This window comes from Panicum virgatum, chromosome 2N (assembly GCF_016808335.1).
Source record: "Panicum virgatum strain AP13 chromosome 2N, P.virgatum_v5, whole genome shotgun sequence".
NCBI classification, from domain to species: domain Eukaryota; kingdom Viridiplantae; phylum Streptophyta; class Magnoliopsida; order Poales; family Poaceae; genus Panicum; species Panicum virgatum.
Genome location: NC_053146.1, coordinates 42,265,413 through 42,288,562, shown reverse-complemented (window position 1 = coordinate 42,288,562; position 23,150 = coordinate 42,265,413). Strand labels below are relative to the sequence as shown.

General features: G+C 41.6%; 1 protein-coding gene across 3 annotated transcripts; it reads left to right on the top strand.

The window, feature by feature from the left end:
* The first annotated feature begins 938 nt into the window (after positions 1–938).
* Positions 939–23,150, top strand: LOC120660545 (probable alpha,alpha-trehalose-phosphate synthase [UDP-forming] 9). 3 transcript variants are annotated; one of them, XM_039939114.1, is made up of 4 exons: positions 939–1,080; positions 19,339–21,331; positions 21,426–21,699; positions 21,803–23,105. In XM_039939114.1, exons 2-4 carry the CDS (start codon positions 19,344–19,346, stop codon positions 22,133–22,135), a joined length of 2,595 nt encoding a protein of 864 aa, XP_039795048.1. In that variant the 5' UTR covers positions 939–1,080; positions 19,339–19,343; the 3' UTR covers positions 22,136–23,105. The 3 variants fall into 3 exon arrangements, with proteins under 3 accessions (XP_039795048.1, XP_039795049.1, XP_039795050.1); XM_039939115.1 differs by having other exon boundaries at positions 966–1,077; XM_039939116.1 differs by lacking the exon at positions 939–1,080 and adding an exon at positions 16,914–17,211 and having other exon boundaries at positions 21,803–23,150.

Below are 23,150 nucleotides of genomic sequence, written 5' to 3'. Positions count from 1 at the left end.
AGTAGTATGCACAAAGAAAAAAAATGGGGACGTCAATGAAAAATCTGGTACTCCATCCGTTCCTAATTATGATTCATTTTTGAGTTTTTTAATCTCAAATTCGACCACTCGTCTTATTCAAAAATTTTGTACCATATAGTCAAATTTAAATCATTCTAGAAAAACTTATATTAATAAAGCAAGTCACAGCAAAAAAAAATTTACTTTGCACAAATTTTTAAGGAAAAAGTCTATATCACCCCCTTACCTATGGGAAGTGGACTACATAACCCCCCAACCTATGAAACAGTCTATATCACCCCCTAAATTTTCCAAAACCGGTCCGATTACCCCAAAAGCAGTTTAAAAAATCATAGTAAATCACAAAAAAATCATAAAAAGAAAAATCTAATTGTGTTGGACTCCGAATGAGTAGATCTACGGTGAATATATAATATGGTATGATTTAGTATATTTTTTTATAGCTATGAAGAAAAGCATATATCTAAAACTACAGCATAAAAAATATACTAGAGTATATCATATTATATGTTTATTGTGCAGATCTACTCATTTGGAGTCTAACACAATTCGATTTTCCATTTTATGATTTTTTTTGTGTTTTACTATGATTTTTCAAAACTATTTTAGGGGGTAATTTGACCGGTTTTAAAAAGTTCAGGAGGTGATATAGATCAATTCATAGTTTGGGAGGTTATGTAGTCCACCCCACATAGGTGAGGGGATGATATAGACTTTTTCCAATTTTTAAATAAACAAGTGGTCAATTTAAAATGAAAAATGAAATGAACTATAATTTGAAATGGAGGAAATAGTTTATTACTCATCACGATCTTATCCGCAGTGGCGTTCGCCTGGATCGGCACGGCGACCAGGGGCATAATCGTCCAACCGGACTAGTTGCTATCTTCCAAAACAAAACTTCGCATCCGTAAAACCCCCACCACGGGCCAGAGCCGCAAAAGCATTTTCGTTCATCCCTCTCTCTCCTCCCTCTCCCTCAGGTGTTGAGAGCAACAAGAGGACTTGGTGCCAACAAACAACTTTTGGATTTGGGGAGCAGCTAGATTCATCACGGTGGTAAGTAACACATTCACTTATCTGTTGATTAGCATGTTGATTGACCCTTCAGCGATGCTCTTGATCGAAATTCTTGATCCAGTAGGTTAGGCAAGAGCAATTTTTATTGCTCTTAAACTAGGAAAGGAACTATATTTGGAGCTACATCCTGGTATATTTTTACTTCAGAATTGTAATCAGGTTAAAGTTCCCGTGCAATTTATAGGTACGGTACGGTAAATTGAAACAAGATGAGAACACTTTTGAATGCTGTTTACTCGGCTGGGTTTGCTAAAGCGTTAGCAATGGCTATGAGCAGTAACCATACACTTGGATTGGATCAATAGATAGTATCGAAAAGGTGGCCCCATACAATACTGGTCGCAGGCCCAACTTAACTGGTATATCGTGTTTTTATATAAGTCAATGTGTGTGTCTATATATATATATGAAATGTATATTTATACGATATCTACCGTGTTTAGATCTAGAGGCTAATTTTTAATTAGAACCATGATAACGCGCTATCTATTGCGCTATAGGGTAGTGCGTGACCCTATTCTGTTCTGCCGTGTGTCAACAGCGCGCAGGGCAGCTCAGCGGATAGAAGCCAGCAAGATACAAAAATGTCCCTTTCCAATGACATCACCATTGATGTCAGCAATACAAATTAGTCGCATTTTTTTAATGGTCATTAGTCCCTCATCAAGCACCTGTTTTGAACTGCGTTTGCACCATTGTGCTTCTTTTAACGAGATCTACAAAATAAGATCCATATAAGATATGTTTTGAAGCCGTTTTTATAAACTATCAACTTATATTATACGTACACTAGTAACTTATATAGATCATGTAGCAAATTATATTTTATTCTGAGGATATTAACATGCATAGCAAGTTATGTTGTCCAATGTGGTAACTTGTATAATTTATATAGATTTTTGTATCAAGAGTTATGTAAATTGTCGAGCAACCTAAATATTGTCACAATATACCAAATTATATAGGGTCCGAATATCACAACTTATGTAGAACTGAGGAAATTTCTATTGAATACAATGTTTTACAATATATGCAAAATCAAGTTACGTAGAAATTATGTAGCATCTTATAAAGTAATTATTGGCAACTTATCTATAGTAACACTATCTGTTTATTACAATTTAATTCTTGTTATTCTCTAGCACTTTTGCCCTTCATGAATTCTTATGTATAAATTCTAGGCTACATGAGCTCACTCTCTGGCCTTAAAAATTCTACAATAAGCACTAGTCCTTCTTGGAGAGGGAGCTGATTTATCAAGTTCGAGTTTTTACTCCTCTACCATGCTAAAAAGGAAAAAAGGTGAAAAACAAGTAAGTTGAGCATTAACTAGGTTAAGAAAAAAAAGGCTATACGTTGCCACGTAGTTTGGTGCACATTGATTGCTGGGGGGTACAAACTATAAGTTGCTACATAGGTTCTATATAAGTTGCTGAAGAAAAGTAACAAAGTTACCACATAAGTTGCTGGTACAAATTGTAAAATCATGACGTCCACATTTAAAATCATGATGGGGTCTATGAGCCATTTAAAATCATTTTTGGGTCTGTGAGCCTTCCATAATTTACGTTTTGGAAGGAGACCTAGTTGTTCTGAAAGGGTCTTAAGATGCCTAGAGGGGGGGGTGAATAGGCAATCTGCAGTTTAAAACACTTAACAAAAAAGTCAGACACAGACTAGCCCGGATACTCCGGGTATATGCCCGGATACTCCGGGTTTGGTGGTCTGGAGTATCCGGAGCTATATCCGGAGTCTCCGGGTTTGAACGACCTGGAATGAAACTGCAAGAAACTCTGATAGAAAAGTAGATCGAGCTAGAGAATGAGTACCAGGGGTTCCTTAAGGTTGATATCCAACAAACAAAGTTCACTAGAAACTCGTGAGTGAGTAGATCGAGCTCAAACCCTAGAAATGAAGTCTCACAAGCAAAGGGCAATGAAATCAAGTAAACTAACACGAAGGAGACAAGGATTTGTTTCCCGAAGTTCACACCCGAAGGTGCTACGTCTCCGTTGAGGAAGGATTCGAGAGACGGTGCTCAAGAACCCCTATGCTCCTCTTCCAAGGGCGAGATCACCTCTCAAGCCCAAGGTTACTTACTATGGATTCCTCGGCGAGGAATGGAGATTACAAACTTCTTGTGCAGCTCACAATCTTGGTTGAGCAATCACAAGCACTCCTAGCCGTCTAGGAGCACAAGGCTCCAAGAGTAACAAACTTGAATCCGCGGGCTTGACCAAAACCAAGTGCTCAAGAGATGGAAATGAGGCTCACTAGCAATAATCCTTGCTCTTGCTTGCTTCTCACTCAAATCCCTCAAGGGAATCACTCAAGAATGGAGAAAGGAGAGTGAGAGAGCTCTTTTTGGCTTAGGTTTGAGTTCAGCTCGTCAAAGTGGCAAGAGAGGAGGCTGAAAGGGTATGGAGGGGGTATATATACTCTTCAGCCTCAAAAGAGCCGTTGGGCGAAGGGGTACCCGGAAACTCCGGGTATATGCCCGGAGACTCCGGGAAACCCTAGGTTTTCAGACTTTGAACAGAGCCCGGAAACTCCGGGTATAGGTCCGCAGACTCCGGATAAGGAATCCGGAGAATCCGGCCTGTATCCCGGAGTATCCGGCCCTTCTGAACCAGAACACAGAAAAACAGCAGTCAGTGAGCTCAAACAAGACACATACTAGCAGAAATTTCTTAGAATAAACTCAAGTTCGATAGCTAAACACAGAGTAGCACACATTACAAGGTTCTCACACCACATAATCCTTACCAAGGATCAAGGAAGTTCAAAACGTAAATAAAATGACATGAGTTCGAACCAAAGGGATACAAGGGCGACACATGCCCAAATGAGTACATAAATGACCTTTCACTCCCCCTTTGTCATCAAGTGCCAAAAAGGGAATGAAAAGAAGCATGAAGTTCATCTACTCATCATCTTCATCTTGAACGACATCCTCGGAGGTATCCTCATCTTCATCGGAGTCGGGGTGCTCACGATAGCCTATGGGCTCATCTTCTTCGGTCTCCTCTTCCTCATCAAAGATCTCTTGGCCACTTGGAGGAGCACGGCGGGAGGAAGAAGAAGCACGGCGACGAGGAGAACGGGGCTGACGACGAGCACGTGGAAGTGGAGCATGAGTAGCGGCAATAGAAGCCTCATCGGCGGCATCACACTCAGCAAATGGATCATCAAAGTCCGGGAGCTCGCGGTGAGGATCCAAAGGAAGTCCCAAATGACCCCGAATCTCATTGATGGACCTTGTGTTCTCATGCACATTATTTGCAATATTCCTACACATCCCAAATAAGCTGCGGAGGGCCCTCTTCACAAAGGAGTCATGGTGACGGTGACGAGACGATGAAGAGGCACCCACAGAAGATGGAGCAGGATCATGTCTTGGGTTCCTTGTTGCACCGGCATGAGCTAGAGGAGGAGGTGGTGCATCACCTGAGCGGGCACGCAAGTGAAGAGGCTCATGCTTAACTGTCTTTGGAAATGTGACCTTGGTCACCCTCTCTATCATATACATGATGTATGGTGCAGCAGGAAGGGACTTCTTGGCCTCAATCATAGTCCTTCTTAGCTCATTCCAAATGAAGTCCATAATGCAAAAAGGTCTACCACTTGGCAAAGTCCGGGCTAGAAGATTCACTGCATAGTATCTAAGTGCCACGGGATCACCATCCTTTGCATCAATGGTTGCTCTAAAGAATTGATTCATTGCATAGTAAACCGGCAAGAGATGGTTTGCCTTTCCTTCTTGAGCACAAATAGGATTGTAGAACAAAGTGGGTACTTGATATGTCTTGAGTTGTTCCTCAACATGAATGGGATCTCTCTTCTCATCCTTAGTGCCAAGTCCAAGTAACCTAGAGAAGGTCATGTAATCCACTCCATATTTTGCTCCTTCGGTGGTCCAATAAAATGCAATCTCATTTTCATCATAATATAAAGAAGAATGAAATTGAGCAAGGATCTCCTCATTCCAATCATAGCGAAAACCCATAATATCATAGAGACCCATCTCCTTGCACTTTTCCATAGCCTCATTAAAGAATGAATCCTTCATATTCTCATAATATTTCCAATCCACGTACTTGCAATGAACAATGGCAGCACGAGACTTACGCATCACAACTGAAGAATAGAAGTCTTCATGAAGCTTGCACCAAAAGCACCGCTCAAGACCTTCACTCTTGTCATATCTGTAAACTTTCTCTTTGCGTGCCTCCCTAAGTGCTACATCTTGCTTGTAATAGTTTCTTTCCATCTCTACTATGAAGCCAAGCACTATCCCAGGTCGATGAAGCCTTGGAATGTTAGGATAAGTGCGCTGCCCAGGAGAGTACTCAACTACCAAGCGAGGAGGAGTCTTAGAACATATGTCATGAGCAATACCCTTGCTTGTCGGAGTCGGACGGGATGGAGGAGCCGCGGCTTGGCTTTGCAAAATGTAAGGAGCTTTCCTTGGTTCCTTTCTTGAACTGCTGCCAGCGGGTTCCTTGCCCGCACGATGATGTGGACGCAACTCCCTTGGAGGATTGCGAGGAGCATCTTCCCTTTGAGAGTGAGGATCATGTCGGCGATTTTGCCTTCTTTGTTTCGCATCCTCCAAGGACTCACCAGCGCGTGGCCTCACCATGCCTAAGTATAGATAACAAAGATCAAGACCAAGCTGGATAGAATTGGGAAGAAAAAGATGTGCTAGTGGTGATCAAGTCCGGAGACTCCGGGTATATCCCCGGAGACTCCGGCCCAGAGGGTCCGGAGTAACCGGGTGTATATCTGGAGTATCCGGACAGGAGCACCTGAAACCCTAAGTTTCAAAAATCTAAGGATTTGACCATGGGATTTGAATGAAACTTGAGCCAAAGGTTCCTACACATGCTAGGAAGAGATGCCCTAAAGATCTTTCAAAGAAACCTACGACATTGGGAGATCGGGCGATCCGAAGTTCAAAAGTACCTTTGAGACCGTTGAGAGCGCGGGAACTTCAAATCCAATGACTCCCCGGAGTTTCCGGAGGGGAGGAGAGCCTTCCTTCAAAGATTGATGAGTTCGTGATGGCCGGAAGGTTGAAATCGCCCCTAGGGCGTGAGTGGGAGAGTAGAGAGAAGAGGGGGGCGGCGGCTGTGGTAAAAAGACCGGAGGAACCGTTTACCCCGACCCCCCCCCCCCCCGCGGTATATATAGTAAATTCCAAATATCTGGAGTATCCGGCCTCAGGGCCGGAGTATCCGGATAGTCCGGAGTTTCCGTGCCCTGGGCCGGAGACTCCGGCTCCCCTTGAGACTGAGCAGAAAAGAACTCCAAGGAACTTGATCTAGATGGATTTGATATAGATAGATTTTGAGGATCTAATGGTGTGAGAGAAATTACTCAACTTGAGATCAGCCAACAATCAATCAAGAAGAACAATGATCTCAAGTGAGCAAAGAGAATAACCAAATTTTTTTATAAAACAAAGGTCACACAATTTAAAAGTTTTCAAGATCCTTTTTGTTTTGAGAACCACTTAATCTATGATCACTCAAATGTATGCAGTAATTCAAGCTAGGTTACGAGAATCCAAGATGTTTAGTTCACTTCTCAAAGCACAAAACCTTGACTCATCTAGAGGCTTAGTGAAGATATCGGCAAGTTGCCCGTCGGTGCTTACATGTTGTAAAGCAATATCTCCCTTCGCCTCATGATCCCTTAAGAAATGATGACGAATATCTATGTGCTTTGTTCGGGAGTGTTGTACGGGGTTGTTTGCTAACTTGATTGCACTCTCATTATCACAAAATAGAGGAATTGCATCAAAATGACAACCAAAGTCACTCAACGTTTGTGCACAACACGCACCGGCGGCGACATATTCGGCCTCCGCCGTGGACAAGGCAACCGAGTTTTGCTTCTTAGAGCTCCAAGCTACTAAGGACCAGCCAAGGAATTGACAAGTCCCCGTAGTGCTCTTTCGATCCACTTTGCAACTGGCATAATCCGAATCGGAATAGCCAAGTAAATCGAAAGATGAGCCCTTGGGATACCATAAACCAAGGTTAGGAGTGAAGACCAAATATCTTATGATTCTCTTAACCGCCATCAAATGACATTCTTTTGGATTAGCTTGAAATCTTGCACACATGCACACACTAAGCATAATATCGGGCCTAGATGCACAAAGGTAAAGAAGGGATCCAATCATGGAGCGATATACCTTTTGATCCACGGCCTTGCCATCTTCATTTAGATCGAGATGCCCATTGGTTGGCATGGGAGTTTTGATGGGCTTGGCATTTTCCATGTCAAACTTCTTGAGCATATCCTTTAAATACTTGGTTTGACTAATGAAAGTACCATCCTTGAGTTGCTTGATTTAAAATCCGAGGAAGGTCAACTCACCCATCATAGACATCTCAAATCTCTTTGTCATAATCCTACTAAAATCATCGCACCAAGTTTTGTTAGTAGAGCCAAATATAATGTCATCGACATATATTTGGCACACAAAGATATCTTTATCAACTTTGCGAGTGAAAAGAGTAGGATCAGCTTTGCCTATTTCAAAGCCTTTTCTTAAGAGAAAGTTCTTAAGGCATTCATACCATGCTCTAGGGGCTTGTTTGAGCCCATAGAGCGCCTTATGGAGCAGGTAAACGTGGTTTGGGAATTTTGGATCTTCAAACCCCGGTGGTTGCTCAACATATACCAATTCGGAGATTGGTCCATTAAGGAAAGCACTCTTCACGTCCATTTGATATAGCTTGAAATCATGGTGAGTAGCAAAGGCAAGCAAGATACGAATTGACTCAAGCCTAGCTACGGGAGCATAAGTCTCACCAAAATCCAAACCTTCAATTTGTGTGTAGCCTTGAGCAACCAACCTTGCTTTGTTTCTTGTTACCACGCCATGTTCATCTTGTTTGTGTCGAAAGACCCATTTGGTTCCAATGATATTTAGCTTGGGTCTTTCTACTAAGGATCAGACTTCATTCCGAGTGAAGTTGTTCAATTCCTCTTGCATAGCCATCACCCAATCCGGATCATCCAATGCTTCTTCCACCTTAAGAGGTTCTAAGGAAGAAACAAATGAATAATGTTCACAAAAAGTAGCCAAACGAGATCGAGTGGTTACCCCTTTACTTATACTTCCAAGGATATTATCCACGGGATGATCCTTTTGAATTATGTGATGAACTCTTGGATGTGGAATGGAGGATTGATGTTGGATTGGTTCAGCATCTCCACCATCTTGAGACTGATCTTGATGTTGGATTGATGCCTCAGCTTGAGTAGCCCGGATACTCCGGTCTGGAGTCCGGATACTCCGGTCAAGATGTCCGAAGTCTCCGGCTTCATATCTGGAGTTTTCGGGTTTTGCAGCGGATGTAGAGGTAGATGGCCCTTGAAACATCAACACATCATCATCGTCATTGTCCACTTGTTCTTGAGGCTTTATTTCACCAATCGCCAACTTCTTGATAGCTTGACTTGATGATTCTTCGATTCCTACAACATTATCAACTTGCTCCCTTCGAGAGCCATTAGATTCATCAAATTTCACGTCACACGCTATTTCAACACAACCGGAGGTTTTGTTGAAAACACGATAGCCATGAGCATTTGAGGCATAACCAAGAAGAAAACCTTCATCAACTTTAGGTGCAAACTTAGAGTTCTTAGGCTTCTTGTTAAGAATGAAGCACTTATTTCCAAAAACTCTAAAGTAAGACACATTAGGCTTTTTACCAAGTAGGAGCTCGTATGCCGTCTTGTTCAAGATCTTGTGAAGATATAGGCGGTTGATTGCATGGCATGCCGTGTTGATTGCTTCCGCCCAAAATTGATCCGAGATCTTGTACTCATCAAGCATTGTTCTTGCGGCCTCGATGAGAGTTCTATTTTTCCTCTCAACAATTCCATTTTGTTGAGGAGTGTATGGAACCGAGAACTCATGACCAATGCCCTCTTCATCTAGAAACTCTTCTACGTTAGTGTTCTTGAATTCGGTGCCATTGTCACTTCTCACTTTCTTGATCTTAGTCTCAAATTCATTTTGAGCTCTTTTTGCGAATTTCTTGAAGGTTTCTTGCACTACACTTTTGTCATGCAAAAAGAACACCCAAGTGAAACGAGAATAATCATCAACAATGACAAGACCATATTTGTTACCACCAATGCTAATGTACGCCACCGGACCAAAGAGATCCATATGTAGAAGTTCAAATGGCTTGACGGTGGTGACGATGCTCTTAGATGGATGTGGAACACCAACTTGCTTCCCGGCTTGGCATGCACTACATACACGATCTTTCTCAAAAGAAACATTTGTTAGTCCTAGGATGTGATCCCCTTTAGAAACTTGTTGAGATTTCTCATCCCAACATGAGCTAGTCGGCGATGCCATAACCAACCCAAGCTAGACTTTGCTATCAAGCAAGCATCAAGTTGAGCCATCTCTTGAGAAAAATCCACAAGATAGAGCTTTCCCTTGAGCACCCCCTTGAAAGCAATGGAGTCATTGCTTCTTCTAATGACGGTTACACCCTCGTTAGTGAACAAACAATTGAAGCCCGAATCACAAAGTTGTGAGATGGACAACAAATTGTAATCAAGTGACTCAACTAAAAGAACTTTTGAGAGAGTGAACTTTGAGTTTAGAATAATGTTACCGGTACCAAGCACTCTTCCCTTTTGATTTCCCGCAAAAGTAATGAAATGATCTCCACTTGATGCGGTTATTGTTTCAAACATACTCCTTTCTCCGGTCATATGATTTGTGCATCCACTATCAATCACCCAAGTTGATCCACCGGAGGAGTATCCCTACAAAACAAAATTACTCTTTTCTTTTAGGTACCCAACAATACTTGGGTCCTTTAATGTTAGTCACAAGAACTTTGGGCACCCATACATGCTTTTTCACTTTTGTGTTCCATGTACGGTGTCCTACAAACTTGGCAACCACTTTACCACGGTGGTTCCTTGTCAATACATAATCGGCATAAAAGGATACATGAGATGATTCTTGTGCCTTGATCTTAGTTGGGTTAGAGGCCTTGAACTTATCTTCTTTGAATGAGGATGCAACAATTTTAGCACCCTCATCACATGTTGTGCCTCTCTTGATGAAGTTGACATAACCACTTTCTTGAATCATATCATTTGTCTTGTGAATGGGAGTGGTCATGTTCACTAGACCTCCTTGAGCACACAAGGCGGTCTTGGTCTTGTTCTTGTTCTTGTTCTTGGTAAATGGAATGGCATGTGGAGTACCTTGCCCATTCCTACCAAGTCCCTTACCCACTTCAAACCCAAACTTGCTCATGTATCTTGACCCAAATCCCTTGGTATATTTCTCAAACTCACCTACCCTTGTAAAGGGAATTTTCTTTGGGACTTGAGTATGTGATGGAGCCTCTTCTTGCAACAAATGAGTGAGTCTAGAAATTTCTTTCTTCATTGCATTCATCTCAACATGGTTAGTAGCACGAGTTTGAATATCAATATTAAAGCACCGTGCACATCCATTACTTGTAGAAGGACTAGATGAATTAGATGTCTCTTTAGTCTTAGAAGTACTTTCCCAAAGAGTATTAAATTGAACTTCAAGTGCCGTGTGATTAGCTTGTAAGCTTGTCATGCTCTCTTGAAGTTTTTCATTATCCTTCCTTAGGAAAGTGTTAGTGTCATTGACAAAGGAAAATTTTCTAGTCAAATCATCCACTTTTTCTTTTTCACTAGAGAGTGACTCTTTCAACTCAAGAAGAGTGCCATCCTTGACTTTGATTGAGTTCACAAGCATCTTGTTTTCCTCCCTTTCATAGGCGAGGTCCTTTTCAAGAGCCTTGAATTTCTCTCTCTCAAGTCTAAGCAATTCTTCTTGTGTTTCAAGAGTCTCATCCGCTTCATCTAGTTTCATAACTAGTTTCATCATTTTAGTTGCGGACCCTTAACCATATTTCTTAACTAGTTTAGCAACTTCTACTTCATTATCCATTTCATCGTCCGATGAGATTGGAGATGTTACCTTGGAGTTTTTAGCCATGAGGCACATGGTGGGATCTTCATCCTCATCGTCGGTGAGATCTTCAAACAAGCTTGGAGGATGTGGAGATGATGCCTTGAACGCCATGGTTGCAACATCTTCTTTCTCGGACTCACTTTCTTGTTGTGAATCCCATTCTTGACCAAGATGAGCTTCTCCGGCTTGCTTCTTGTATCTTGATCTATCTCTCTTGGATGTGCTTTCTTTGGTGTCTTTGTTCTTCTTCTTCTCTTCCGGGCAATCGGCAATGAAATGCCCAACTTTGTTACACCCAAAACACGGCCTATTAGATCTTCTTCTTGGCTCATACTTCTTGTTCTTCCCAAAGTTTCTAAAATTGCCTTTCTTCAATACTCTTGTGAAGTTCTTGATAAAGAAAGCCATTTGCTCATCATTAAGCTCTTCATCATCATCACTACTAGTGCCTTCATTTTTTGAGGATTGGTTTGCCTTTTTTTTTTGCCTTTTGACTTAGCTTGAAGTGCCAACCCACTATTCTTGGCCGCTTGTTCTTGAAGCTCGGCTAGATCTTGGTTAATCTTGACTCTCTTTAATTGATCATGGTGAGCCTCAATTCTTCCAAGGACATTCTCGGTGGTGAAGTGCTTGAATCCTCTTTCGGCTCTAATCAAGCTAGGTAGAGTAAAATCCCTAGCCATATACACGGTCAAGAGCTTGTCCACAATCTCACGGTCACCCCACTTGTCACCACCAAGAGATTTGATTTGATTTGTGATTTTCTTCATGCGGTTGTACATCTCTTTCACCCCTTCATCCTTCTTCATGGAGAACAAGCTCAATTCATCTTCTAAAGTTTTGATTCTTGATTCTCGTACTTTTCTTGACCCTTGATGGTTCACTAGGAGAGTGTCCCAAGCATCTTTGGCGGTTGGTGCATCCTCTATCTTGTCAAACTCTTTGGGACTCACGGATGTGTGTAGGATGTTCAATGCTTGGAAATTCCTTTGTAGCACATATGGTTGAATCGGTGTTGGAGTTTCATCTTCATCCGGAATTTCACACCCAACTTCCACAACTTTCCAAAGATCCTTGTGGATTGCATTCATGTAACCGAACATCTTAGTCTTCCATTGATTATATCCGGTACTATCAAAGAAAGGTGGCTTGCCCATATGAATTGATGCATTGTGCTCACTAGGTAGAGAAAAAGTGTAATCATGAGCAACTCTTCGATAATCACCTTTGCCTTTTGACTTTGATGAGCTGCCCTTGTTTGAAGAGCGTGAGACTCTTCTCTTGGAATCGGTGTCGGAGTCATCACTAGAGTCAATGATAACTCGGGAGCTAGTCTTTTTCTTCCTTTGCTCCTTCCTCTTCTTCCTCCATGCCTTCCACTCCTCATAAGACATCTCATCATCGGATGTCTCTTCTTCACTTTCATCTCCACCATTCTTTTTCTTATCTTTCTTCTTGTTGTTGGATGGCTCTGCCCCCTTATCTCTTTTATCACCGGTATCGCCTTTTTCACCTTCATCAACCGGATTCACCGGGTTCTTTTCATCATCCGACATCTTGACCTCTCCGGATGGTTAAGCCCTTTGAATGGAGAGGCAAGCTCTGATACCAATTGAAAGGATCTTAAGATGACTAGAGGGGGGTGAATAGGCAATCTGCAGTTTAAAACACTTAACAAAAAAGTCAGACACAGACTAGCCCGGATACTCCGGGTATATGCCCGGATACTCCGGGTTTGGTGGTCAGGAGTATCCAGAGCTATATCCGGAGTCTTCGGGTTTGAACGACCTGGAATGAAACTGCAAGAAATTCTGATAGAAAAGTAGATCAAGCTAGAGAATGAGTACCAGGGGTTCCTTAAGGTTGATATCCAACAAACAAAGTTTACTAGAAACTCGTGAGTGAGTAGATCGAGCTCAAACCCTAGAAATGAAGTCTCACAAGCAAAGGGCAATGAAATCAAGTAAACTAACACGAAGGAGACAAGGATTTGTTTCCCGAAGTTCACACCCGAAGGTGCTACGTCTCCGTTGAGGAAGGATTCGAGAGACGGTGCTCAAGAACCCCTATGCTCCTCTTCCAAGGGCGAGATCACCTCTCAAGCCCAAGGTTACTTACTATGGATTCCTCGGCGAGGAATGGAGATTACAAACTTCTTGTGCAGCTCACAATCTTGGTTGAGCAATCACAAGCACTTCTAGCCGTCTAGGAGCATAAGGCTCCAAGAGTAACAAACTTGAATCCGCGGGCTTGACCAAAACCAAGTGCTCAAGAGATGGAAATGAGGCTCACTAGCAATAATCCTTGCTCTTGCTTGCTTCTCACTCAAATCCCTCAAGGGAATCACTCAAGAATGGAGAAAGGAGAGTGAGAGAGCTCTTTTTGGCTTAGGTTTGAGTTCAGCTCGTCAAAGTGGCAAGAGAGGAGGCTGAAAGGGTATGGAGGGGGTATATATACTCTTCAGCCTCAAAAGAGCCGTTGGGCGAAGGGGTACCCGGAAACTCCGGGTATATGCCCGGAGACTCCGGGCAACCCTAGGTTTTCAGACTTTGAACAGAGCCCGGACACTCCGGGCAACGAGATCCGGAGTATCCGGCCCTATACCCGGAGTATCCGGGTATGGCAGGGAAAAACTCCGGTTTTTGCTCCTTTGAGTTGTTTTGTGGCTCACAAGTGTTTGTCTAGGTTCTCTTGAGCACTAGTTTCAAATCAAAACCCTTGAATCAAGTCCCTCTTGATAGTACGGCGTTCCTATACTCAAAATTCAAATATAAAATCTAATTCCATGAGTATCCTTTGAACTCCGCTTTTTCATTTCCTTTTTGAGGGGTCGTACATCGTCACTTGATTCACCTATACAAACTCACCACCTGCACACATGCTCAATTACACAATTAAATGCACATGTGTTTTGTCATTAACACCAAAACCCACTTATGGGCCTAGATCACTTTCATGTTCTTTTTGGGAACAAGTTTCATCAACCCCTTCGAGTTTGCTTTTCCGTGCCATGCTGAAAAAATATATAAAATACACTTGATAGTTGAGTATCCTCAGCTGCTTAGCTGCTGGGGATGATTTTATAAACTAAAGACACCTAAGTTGTTGTGCTATGTTATGCATAAGTTACTACATGATAGTCCTAATATAACAGAAACGGCAAGACATATGCTCAATAAGTTGCTAGTTCATAATCCAAAAATTAACTTTCCTCTAAGAATAATATGGCAGGATATATGCTCAATAAGTTGCCACTTGATGATCCAAAAAATAAACTTCCCTCTATGAATACTGTGTGATTATAAATAGAGCAAATTTCAATATAGATTTTTGGAGAAAAAAGTATAAGTTGCCAGATAATTTATTCATGGGTTGTTGGTAAAGAAAACACTATAATCTCCAACCTCACGAACTATCTCATGTCAAGGAAAACAATTAGAACACCCCCCCCCCCCACATTTGTATGGTGGAAAAAATGCATGAATGAAAAAAATTGATAGTGTTGCTACATCTGTATAGATTTCTACTGCATATGCATAAGATGGTATTGAGTTAACCATTAAGTTGCTACCTTTGCTTGAAGTTGCTACCCACTAAATTTGAATTAAAAACCACTGAAAATTAAAATTCCAACTTGAATTCCCTAAAAAATATGGTTAGAAGACAATCTTACCACAAACCTCATCAACCACCTCCTGTCCAAAAGAAAAAAATGAAGATGAAAAACAATCCCCCTCCCCTCTTCCTCCAAATCTCACCAACTGCTTTGTGAAGCAGGACAAAAAGCCAAAACACCACCACATTTGTACAAAAAATATGAAAAAGACTCATCTTGATTTGTTTTTTCTACTGCTGTTGTGCTATGCGTTGCTCCTATGCTCGCTGATGCAGCCAACACTTGACGCCGATGCCTCCCTTCGATTGCTTCTGGCTGGATAGCTGGCTCCTCGCGCTACGCAAATCCTGCGGTCATCCTCCTCCCTGGTGCTCGCGTACGCCGTAGTGAGTTAGTGACGCTGCCACACAGTAGTGCCTCCACGCCTCGCCGCACCTCCATGCCTCGCCGCGCCTTCATGCCTTGCTGCGCCGCAACAATTACCTGTGTCAGAAAGAAGGTTCGAAATGGAAATCATCTAGATGCGGATTTGGGGTAGGAGGAGATAATGGGACGGAGGAAGCCTAGGTGCTCGGGCTGCTGGGCTGAACAGCGCGACCGGTCAGGGCATAGATTTTTCCTTTTGATTATTAGATTAGATGATCCAAATAGGAAGGCTAAATATGGGGCTAAAGATTAGCCAACTTCCTAGCTAAAGTTTAGTTCATTAGCCCTCTAAACCCAGCTAATGAGGGCCAATTTCTGGTACCGGATAGCAAAATATCAAAACACCCTCCTTAAATACTATCCTCTCGTGGCGCATGCTTGGCATAGGGGTATAAATATTTTTTTGCAGTACAACAACTAAAGTTGAGCCGTATCCAAATAGGATAGGATTAATTTTGGCCCACTAAAATGTAGAAGTCTAAACATTAGTCATTAGTCATAGCTAAACTTTAGTTGTAGCCATACCTAAACTTCAGTTTTAGTCCATCGAAACAGGCTCGTTGGGTTATAATCCAACCAATGGATCTAAAATGTTAGCAGTTAGAAATAGAAAATAAATTATTCCCTATTTTACTATCACTTTTTCTCAGTAATTAAAGAAAATTAAAGGAATAGGAAAAACTAACAATTTTTATCAAAATAATCTCATTTAAAATACTCAAAATTTTAATGTGTGGTTAGATATTATTTAACTTAAACGAAGAAGTGAACCAACCATTTCCATTATTCCATAGTGTGTAATAAAATCTACTCTCAACATTTAGAGAGTCATCTGAGTAAAAATTGTTTTTCATATTTTTGTATTTTCCAACAGTTTCTCTATATCTTTTGTGTAGTCTAGGGAGCCATTCTAGCTCTCCATCTTGGCTAGCATGAATTTGAAATAGAGGATATCTATATTTGAATATTCAATTGAAGAGGATGTGGAGAGTAAATTTTCACCAAAATTTTATTTTTATAAATTAGAGAAGATATAAACGTCATGTTCAGTTAGCTGGCCCAGCAGTCGGAGCTAGCTGGAGGTATAGTGAACTATGAGGGGAATCGCGCCCAGCCAGCCAGCCACATAAGAGCAAGTATTATGGCAGCCTACAAGCTGGCTAAATTCTACATGGAGGAGAGAGAGAAGAGGAGAGGAGAGAGAAGAAAGTAGACGTTTTGCTTGCCACCGGCTCAAGCGGGCGCATGCACCTCTACCGATGGACCTGCATGCAGCTAACCGTCCACTTGCCGCCCGCAGTAGGCACATTAGCGGGTGCATGCCCACCCATCCAGCTGGCTGGATTATTGACCCTGCTCTAAAACGTGCCCAGCCAGCCAGCTCCGGCTAGCCCAGCGAGTCTCTTGGAGAAGATCAGACCTTGTTTAAATGTAAAATTCAAAATTCCAAAACTATCTTGCGACACATGCATGAAGTACTAAATCTATATAGAATAAAAAATTAATTTTATAGTTTGCTTGTAAATTACAATATGAATCTAATAAATCTAATTAGGTTATGGTTAGACAATAAATTGCTACAGTAAAGTTATAGTAAACATGTGCTAATGACGAATTAATTAGTCTTAATAAATTCATCTCATAGTTTACAAACAAGTTCTGTAGTTAGTTTTATGATTAGTCTATATTAATAAATTTCAAATGTGCAAAAATTTCATTTCAAAAAATTTACACGAGCCATTTAAACAGACCTTCCTAACAGATAAAAGGAAAATCAGCAATAAGCACCTGCTGGGCCACCCCTCGTTCGAGTCGTCTCTCTATTTCTCTCTCCCCGCTCCCCAGGTCACCTCTCTTCTCTCCGTCTTCCTTTCCTGGCGGCGACGACTGGGCTGGCGGCGCCCTTCACCACATCTTCGCCGGTCCTTTGCCAGCGACGAACCCACTATTTCTCTAGTCGCCCCCACCCTTGCCCGGTATACCTCTTCTTCTCCGTAGGTCTTTCCTGGCGGCGCCGTTCAGTCTTCGCTGGGTCCTTTGCTGGCAACGAACCCACCAGGTACGCCCGCGGCCTGCCCTTTCTCTTCCCTTCCTGCGCTCCGAAATGGAGCACCCCATATTCTACTACAAGCTATTTGTGCTCGATCTGACTCAGATACAATATGTATCGATTTTTTTGCAAAAAAAAGTATTGGTACACCTATGTCCTATGCTGGGTGGGATATCGATGTGAAAAAATTCTTATTTTTAGCTATGCATCTCGCTTGTTCACTGTAGCTGCAGTTGCATTTAATAGTCGCCTTGTTGGTAGCTATACCAACTCGAATTGGGGAACTTAAGTAACTGAAATTGAACAAGAAGGCAATTGAGCATATGAACTATAAACAAGAACGTAAATGAGTCTATATATTTGGTTTACAGACACAAAATTGTGTTGTTAGCCCCAAACCCCTAAGATTGGTGTCATAACAATAATATACAGTTTTTCTGTTTCCTCTAGACCCCAGAATTCCCCAAAGAAGTGGTACACCCACTTGCTGATTCGACCAATTCCTCAAATGATGTCTGTTATGTTTAACTTATGGATTCACCATTACTAGGCAGCATCATGTGTGGTTTCCTCAGCAAATTAATCATCAGTACAATAATGCATGGAGGATCCTATTGCAATAATTTTAGCGTGTACCTTTTTGCTGTGTGAGCTTGGCATTATATCATGATATCCATGCCAAATGGTATATGTTGGGTAACAATCATTTTGCACTATATTGTAACATAATATGTAGTAGACTGGATTTTGATTTAATGGCAATGCCAGTTGCATTTGGCACGCTATTGCTAAATAGCATGAGCAGGACTGGGATAGATCAAGTTTCCTCTGACCTGACCATCTTGCTTTGTCCATATCACTATTTTGTTATAGGATAGATGACAGATCTCACCAAGTAGGTGTTTAAGTTTTTGTGTGAACCTGTTCAGCTGGCATGATGACATGTCCTGATTGGCATGTCAGGTCTTGCAGGTAGATACATCGCATAGCAAAGGTGGTACGATATCATAGTTTTGTGCTAATATTTGTATCTGGTGAGGGGAAATGATTAGTTAAAGTATTGTTTGCATCATGTTGCTCGAAGGTGGTCCTCAAATTTGTCCTTTTGTGTTATATTGGTAGGAGAGTGTGGCCCATTTTCTTAAATGAGGGTTGGATTGGATATTGTGGTCCTAGATGAGAGATAGATGTGGTATGTCATGGGACTCTGGAGAGCTTGTCACCGGAAAAATAATAATATGCTTTCAAGTACAGCACTGAAATACCTACAGTGTAAACTGTAATATTGTGACTACTATTTTATGTGCTTTGCCTTTACTCCCTGGAGCAGAACATTATGTTTAGATGCAGCTAGGTCATTCATGTTTTATTTTTATCACAGTATTATTCTGTAGGAATCACAAATCCAAAGAAGTTTTTGTTGTGTTATTATGCGAGTGTTTTTTAAATAGATTTTATTTGTGGGTGATTTATTGTATTTATTTTCTCATGAATTATTTGTCCACTTTTATTTGTCAACAAATAACCTGTGTCAAAATTTCCAATTCAAATCAACAGTGAATAATGTGAATCTGCTCAAGCCCATATCATTTTGGCCAATACTGCAAATGAGTAGTAGTTAGTTACATGATTTTTCCTTAACTAGATCAATTGACCTGGATAACTGCTTGGCGAGGACTAGTATTCTCATTTCTTGTCTTTCACAAATCAAATTTGACTTTGAGTGAATCCTACATGTTTTTTATAAAAAAAATATAAATGATTTTCTAGGTTCTTTAGTTCAGATAATCAATTCCTATAATGTTGTTGTGACTATCAGTCTAAAAGCTAAAAACGATCAATCATCCATATTTAGCCAGTTATTCGGAAAATGAACATTAAACAGTCGTATAAACAGACACAGTTTGTCACTGTGTAGCATTTAAACAAGTTAAACAGCTGTTTAGGCAAATGATAGTTGTGACCAATTGGGTTGAGGGATATTATTTTTATGTTTGAGAAATCAAACAGTGTGTGCTAGAATGTTCATATGTTCTTAAATGCCCCCAAATAATGCACTCATTTGTATGCAGGCAATTTGTTTTTTGTTGTTGTAAAGGCCTGATTATTCATATTCTTTGGGGTCTCCCTTTGTAGGAATCATGGTTTTGAGTTCGTATTCAAATCTGCTAGATATATGTAGTGAAGATGTTTTTGACTTTCAACAACCTCTTCAATCTCTTCCTTGTACGGTGACTTCCGCTAGCAACATATCTGGCCCTGATTTGGAAAGTAGTAATGGTAGCGATATAGTTGGTTCTGCACCTCCTTGTTTGAAGAGAAAGATTGTTGCGGCAAACTTTCTTCCTCTGAACTGTATGAAAGATGAAGCTACTGGAGATTGGTCCTTTGCAATGGATGATAATCAACTTCTTGTTCAACTTAAAGATGGTTTTCCAGTTGATAATGAAGTTATTTATGTGGGTAGTTTGAATGTTCAAGTTGATCCTAGTGAGCAAGATCAAGTTTCTCAGAAGCTCTTCAAGGAACACAAATGCATACCAACTTTTCTCCCAGCTGACCTCCAGCAGCAGTTCTATCACAGCTTCTGCAAACAGCACTTATGGCCACTTTTCCATTATATGCTTCCTGTTTTCCATGACAAAGGCGAACTATTTGACCGCTCTCTTTTTCAAGCCTACGTGCGGGCCAACAAAATATTTGCTTACAAAGTTATGGAGGCAGTCAATTCGAATGATGACTGTGTGTGGGTTCATGACTACCACCTTATGCTGGTTCCAACCTTTCTAAGAAAGAAGCTGCACCAGATTAAAGTTGGTTTCTTCCTCCACAGTCCATTTCCCTCATCTGAGATCTATAGAACACTGCCAGTGCGGGATGAAATCCTAAAGTCACTTCTTAATGCTGATCTTATTGGCTTTCAAACATTTGATTATGCCCGCCACTTCCTTTCATGTTGCAGCAGGCTGTTAGGCCTTAATTATGAGTCAAAACGTGGTCACATTGGTATAGAGTACTTCGGTCGAACAGTGAGCCTCAAGATTCTTGCTGCAGGTGTACATGTTGGCCGTCTTGAGTCTATGTTGAAGTTGCCTGCTACAATTAGCAAGGTTCAAGAAATCAAGAATAGATATAAGGGCAAGTTGGTGATCTTAGGTGTAGATGACATGGATATCTTCAAAGGTATCAGTCTAAAATTGCTCGGCTTGGAGCTTCTTTTGGAGAGAACACCTAAGCTTAGAGGGAAGGTTGTCCTTGTACAGATTGTTAATCCTGCAAGAAGCATTGGAAAAGACATTGAGGAAGCAAAAAATGAAGCTGTATCAGTAGCTCAAAGGATAAATGATACATATGGTTCTGCTAATTACAGGCCTGTTGTCCTTATTGACTATTTGATACCTTTCTATGAAAAGATTGCATATTATGCTGCATCTGACTGTTGTATTGTAAATGCTGTGAGGGATGGCATGAACTTAATACCATATGAGTACACCGTCTGCAGGCAGGGAAATGAGGAGATTGATAAGTTCAGAGGTGCCGATAAGAGCTCACTTCACACAAGCACACTGATAGTTTCTGAATTTGTTGGTTGCTCACCATCTCTTAGCGGAGCTTTCAAGGTAAATCCTTGGAGTGTTGAAGATGTGGCTGATGCATTTTATAGTGCAACAGACCTGACACAATATGAGAAGATTCAGCGCCATGAGAAGCATTATCGCTATGTTAAATCTCATGATGTTGCTTATTGGGCTCGAAGCTTTGTCCAGGATCTGGAGAGAACGTGCAAAGAGCAATATAGCCGAAGGTGTTGGACCACTGGATTTGGTTTGAATTTTAGAGTTATTGCTCTATCACCTGGGTTTAGAAGACTGTCTCTAGAACTCTTTGCTTCATCTTATAAGAAGGCTAACAAGAGAGTGATATTTCTGGACTATGATGGGACCCTTGTGCCTCAGTCATCACTCGACAAAGCTCCAAGTGCAGAACTGATTTCAATCCTTAATAACTTGTGCAATGATACGAAGAACACTGTATTTATAGTTAGTGGAAGAGGAAGAAATTCCCTATGTGAGTGGTTCGATTCATGCGAGAACCTTGGTATTGCTGCTGAACATGGCTACTTCATCAGGTATTAATATAATGATCAAATAATCTTTTGTTCATAAATAGTTACGTGATTTTCTTTGAGCTTGTGTGATTATTAACCATGTTTGTTCCGACAGATGGAGCAGAGCAGCTGAATGGGAAGTAAGTTCATTAGGTCAGTGTTCTGAATGGAAGCTGATTGCGGATCCTATCATGCATGTGTACATGGAGACAACTGATGGTTCCTCCATAGAGCGTAAGGAGAGTGCTCTAGTGTGGCATTATCAGAACACAGATCATGACTTTGGCTCCTGCCAAGCAAAGGAGCTAGTGGGCCATCTGGAGCGAGTCCTAGCAAATGAACCTGTTGTTGTGAAGCGTGGCCATCAGATTGTAGAAGTTAAACCTCAGGTTTGTACAATTTCAGAAATTCCATAGCTTTTTGTTGCATTTTGTGCCTAGTTGTTTGTTGAGGCTTGAAATATCTGTATAATTGCACCATTCCTGGACATAGGGAGTCAGCAAGGGCACTGCTGTGGACAAGATCATTCGGACACTGCTCAACAATGGGGAAGTACCGGATTTTCTGATGTGTGTTGGTAACGATCGATCAGATGAGGACATGTTTGAGAGCATCAATAAAGCAACCTCCTCTGCTGATCTTCCTGCCACTCCAGAGATCTTTGCCTGCTCCGTGGGCCCAAAGGCCAGCAAAGCTAACTACTACGTCGACGGCTGCAGTGAAGTGATCAGATTACTGAAGGGCGTAACAGCTGTTTCGTCCCAAAAGGATGCTGTCAGACATAGCCATGCCAGCCCGAAGGATATACTTGAGGTTGTCAACTGATCCACAAGCAAACCATTTCACAATACTAGGAGCAAACAGCAAAGCATGTTCAATCTGCCATTCTCGAATCTCCAATGCCTGCAAGCTATGCATCATTTGGAAACAGAACTATCCCTCGGAGTTTCAAATCAGTCAACATGAAGCATTGGCATCGATGATGCAATGGCAACAGTGATCAGAAATCGCATGTTCCTCCAAATAGCATGGCCGATTCACCATTGGTCTTGCAAATACAGCAGCAATCACAAACCACAAGTTCCTGATTTGCAGGCTAGGCTACTAGCCGGGTGATGTCTGCAATTGTAGTCAGACCTGATGCTGAAAAGGAGGCTCTTGTGCAGCAATCGCAAACCACAAGTTCCTGATTTATGCAGCTGGGATGAAAGCCCCCTGGACCCGTACAGCTCTGTTTGGTCTACCTGCCAAATGATTGTCAATCCATCCATTCCGATGCGCTTGCGCTGCACTCAGCCAGCACTATAGACTCTATTAGTCTGGACCTGGACCCCTTATGTATACTGTTCCACTGTACAATACAAACAGTTGTCATTAGGCGATTAGAGCCACATCAGTAGGCTAGTACTATTGAGAAATTGATGGGTGTGATAGCGAAATGCCAAAGTCTGAAGGCGCAAGCATGATCCCTGCTGTATGAGGGGCGAAAGAGATCTCTACTTCTTTGTGTGGCCAAGTGTATGGCGGACGTATGGTTAGCTAGCTGTACTCTGCACAGTGGAGCGTCAAGTACTACTTATCGCATGAAGCAATGCTGTTGCACACGAGTATATCCAGGTCTTGTGTTTCTCCGCATAAAGCTCCAGTGCTCATGTGACTATGTGAGCTCAGATCTTCAGGAGAGTTTGCGGCCGGTATTCTGAGGCCGCCTGGTACTGGTTTCCGTGGAAATAAGCCTAAGATATGATTTGTGTATGCTTGCTTCATCAAAAAGGGAATGAAACAGCTTGGAAAATATTAGGAGAAAGAAGAGATGAACATGAACCCATTGAGCTAGCTA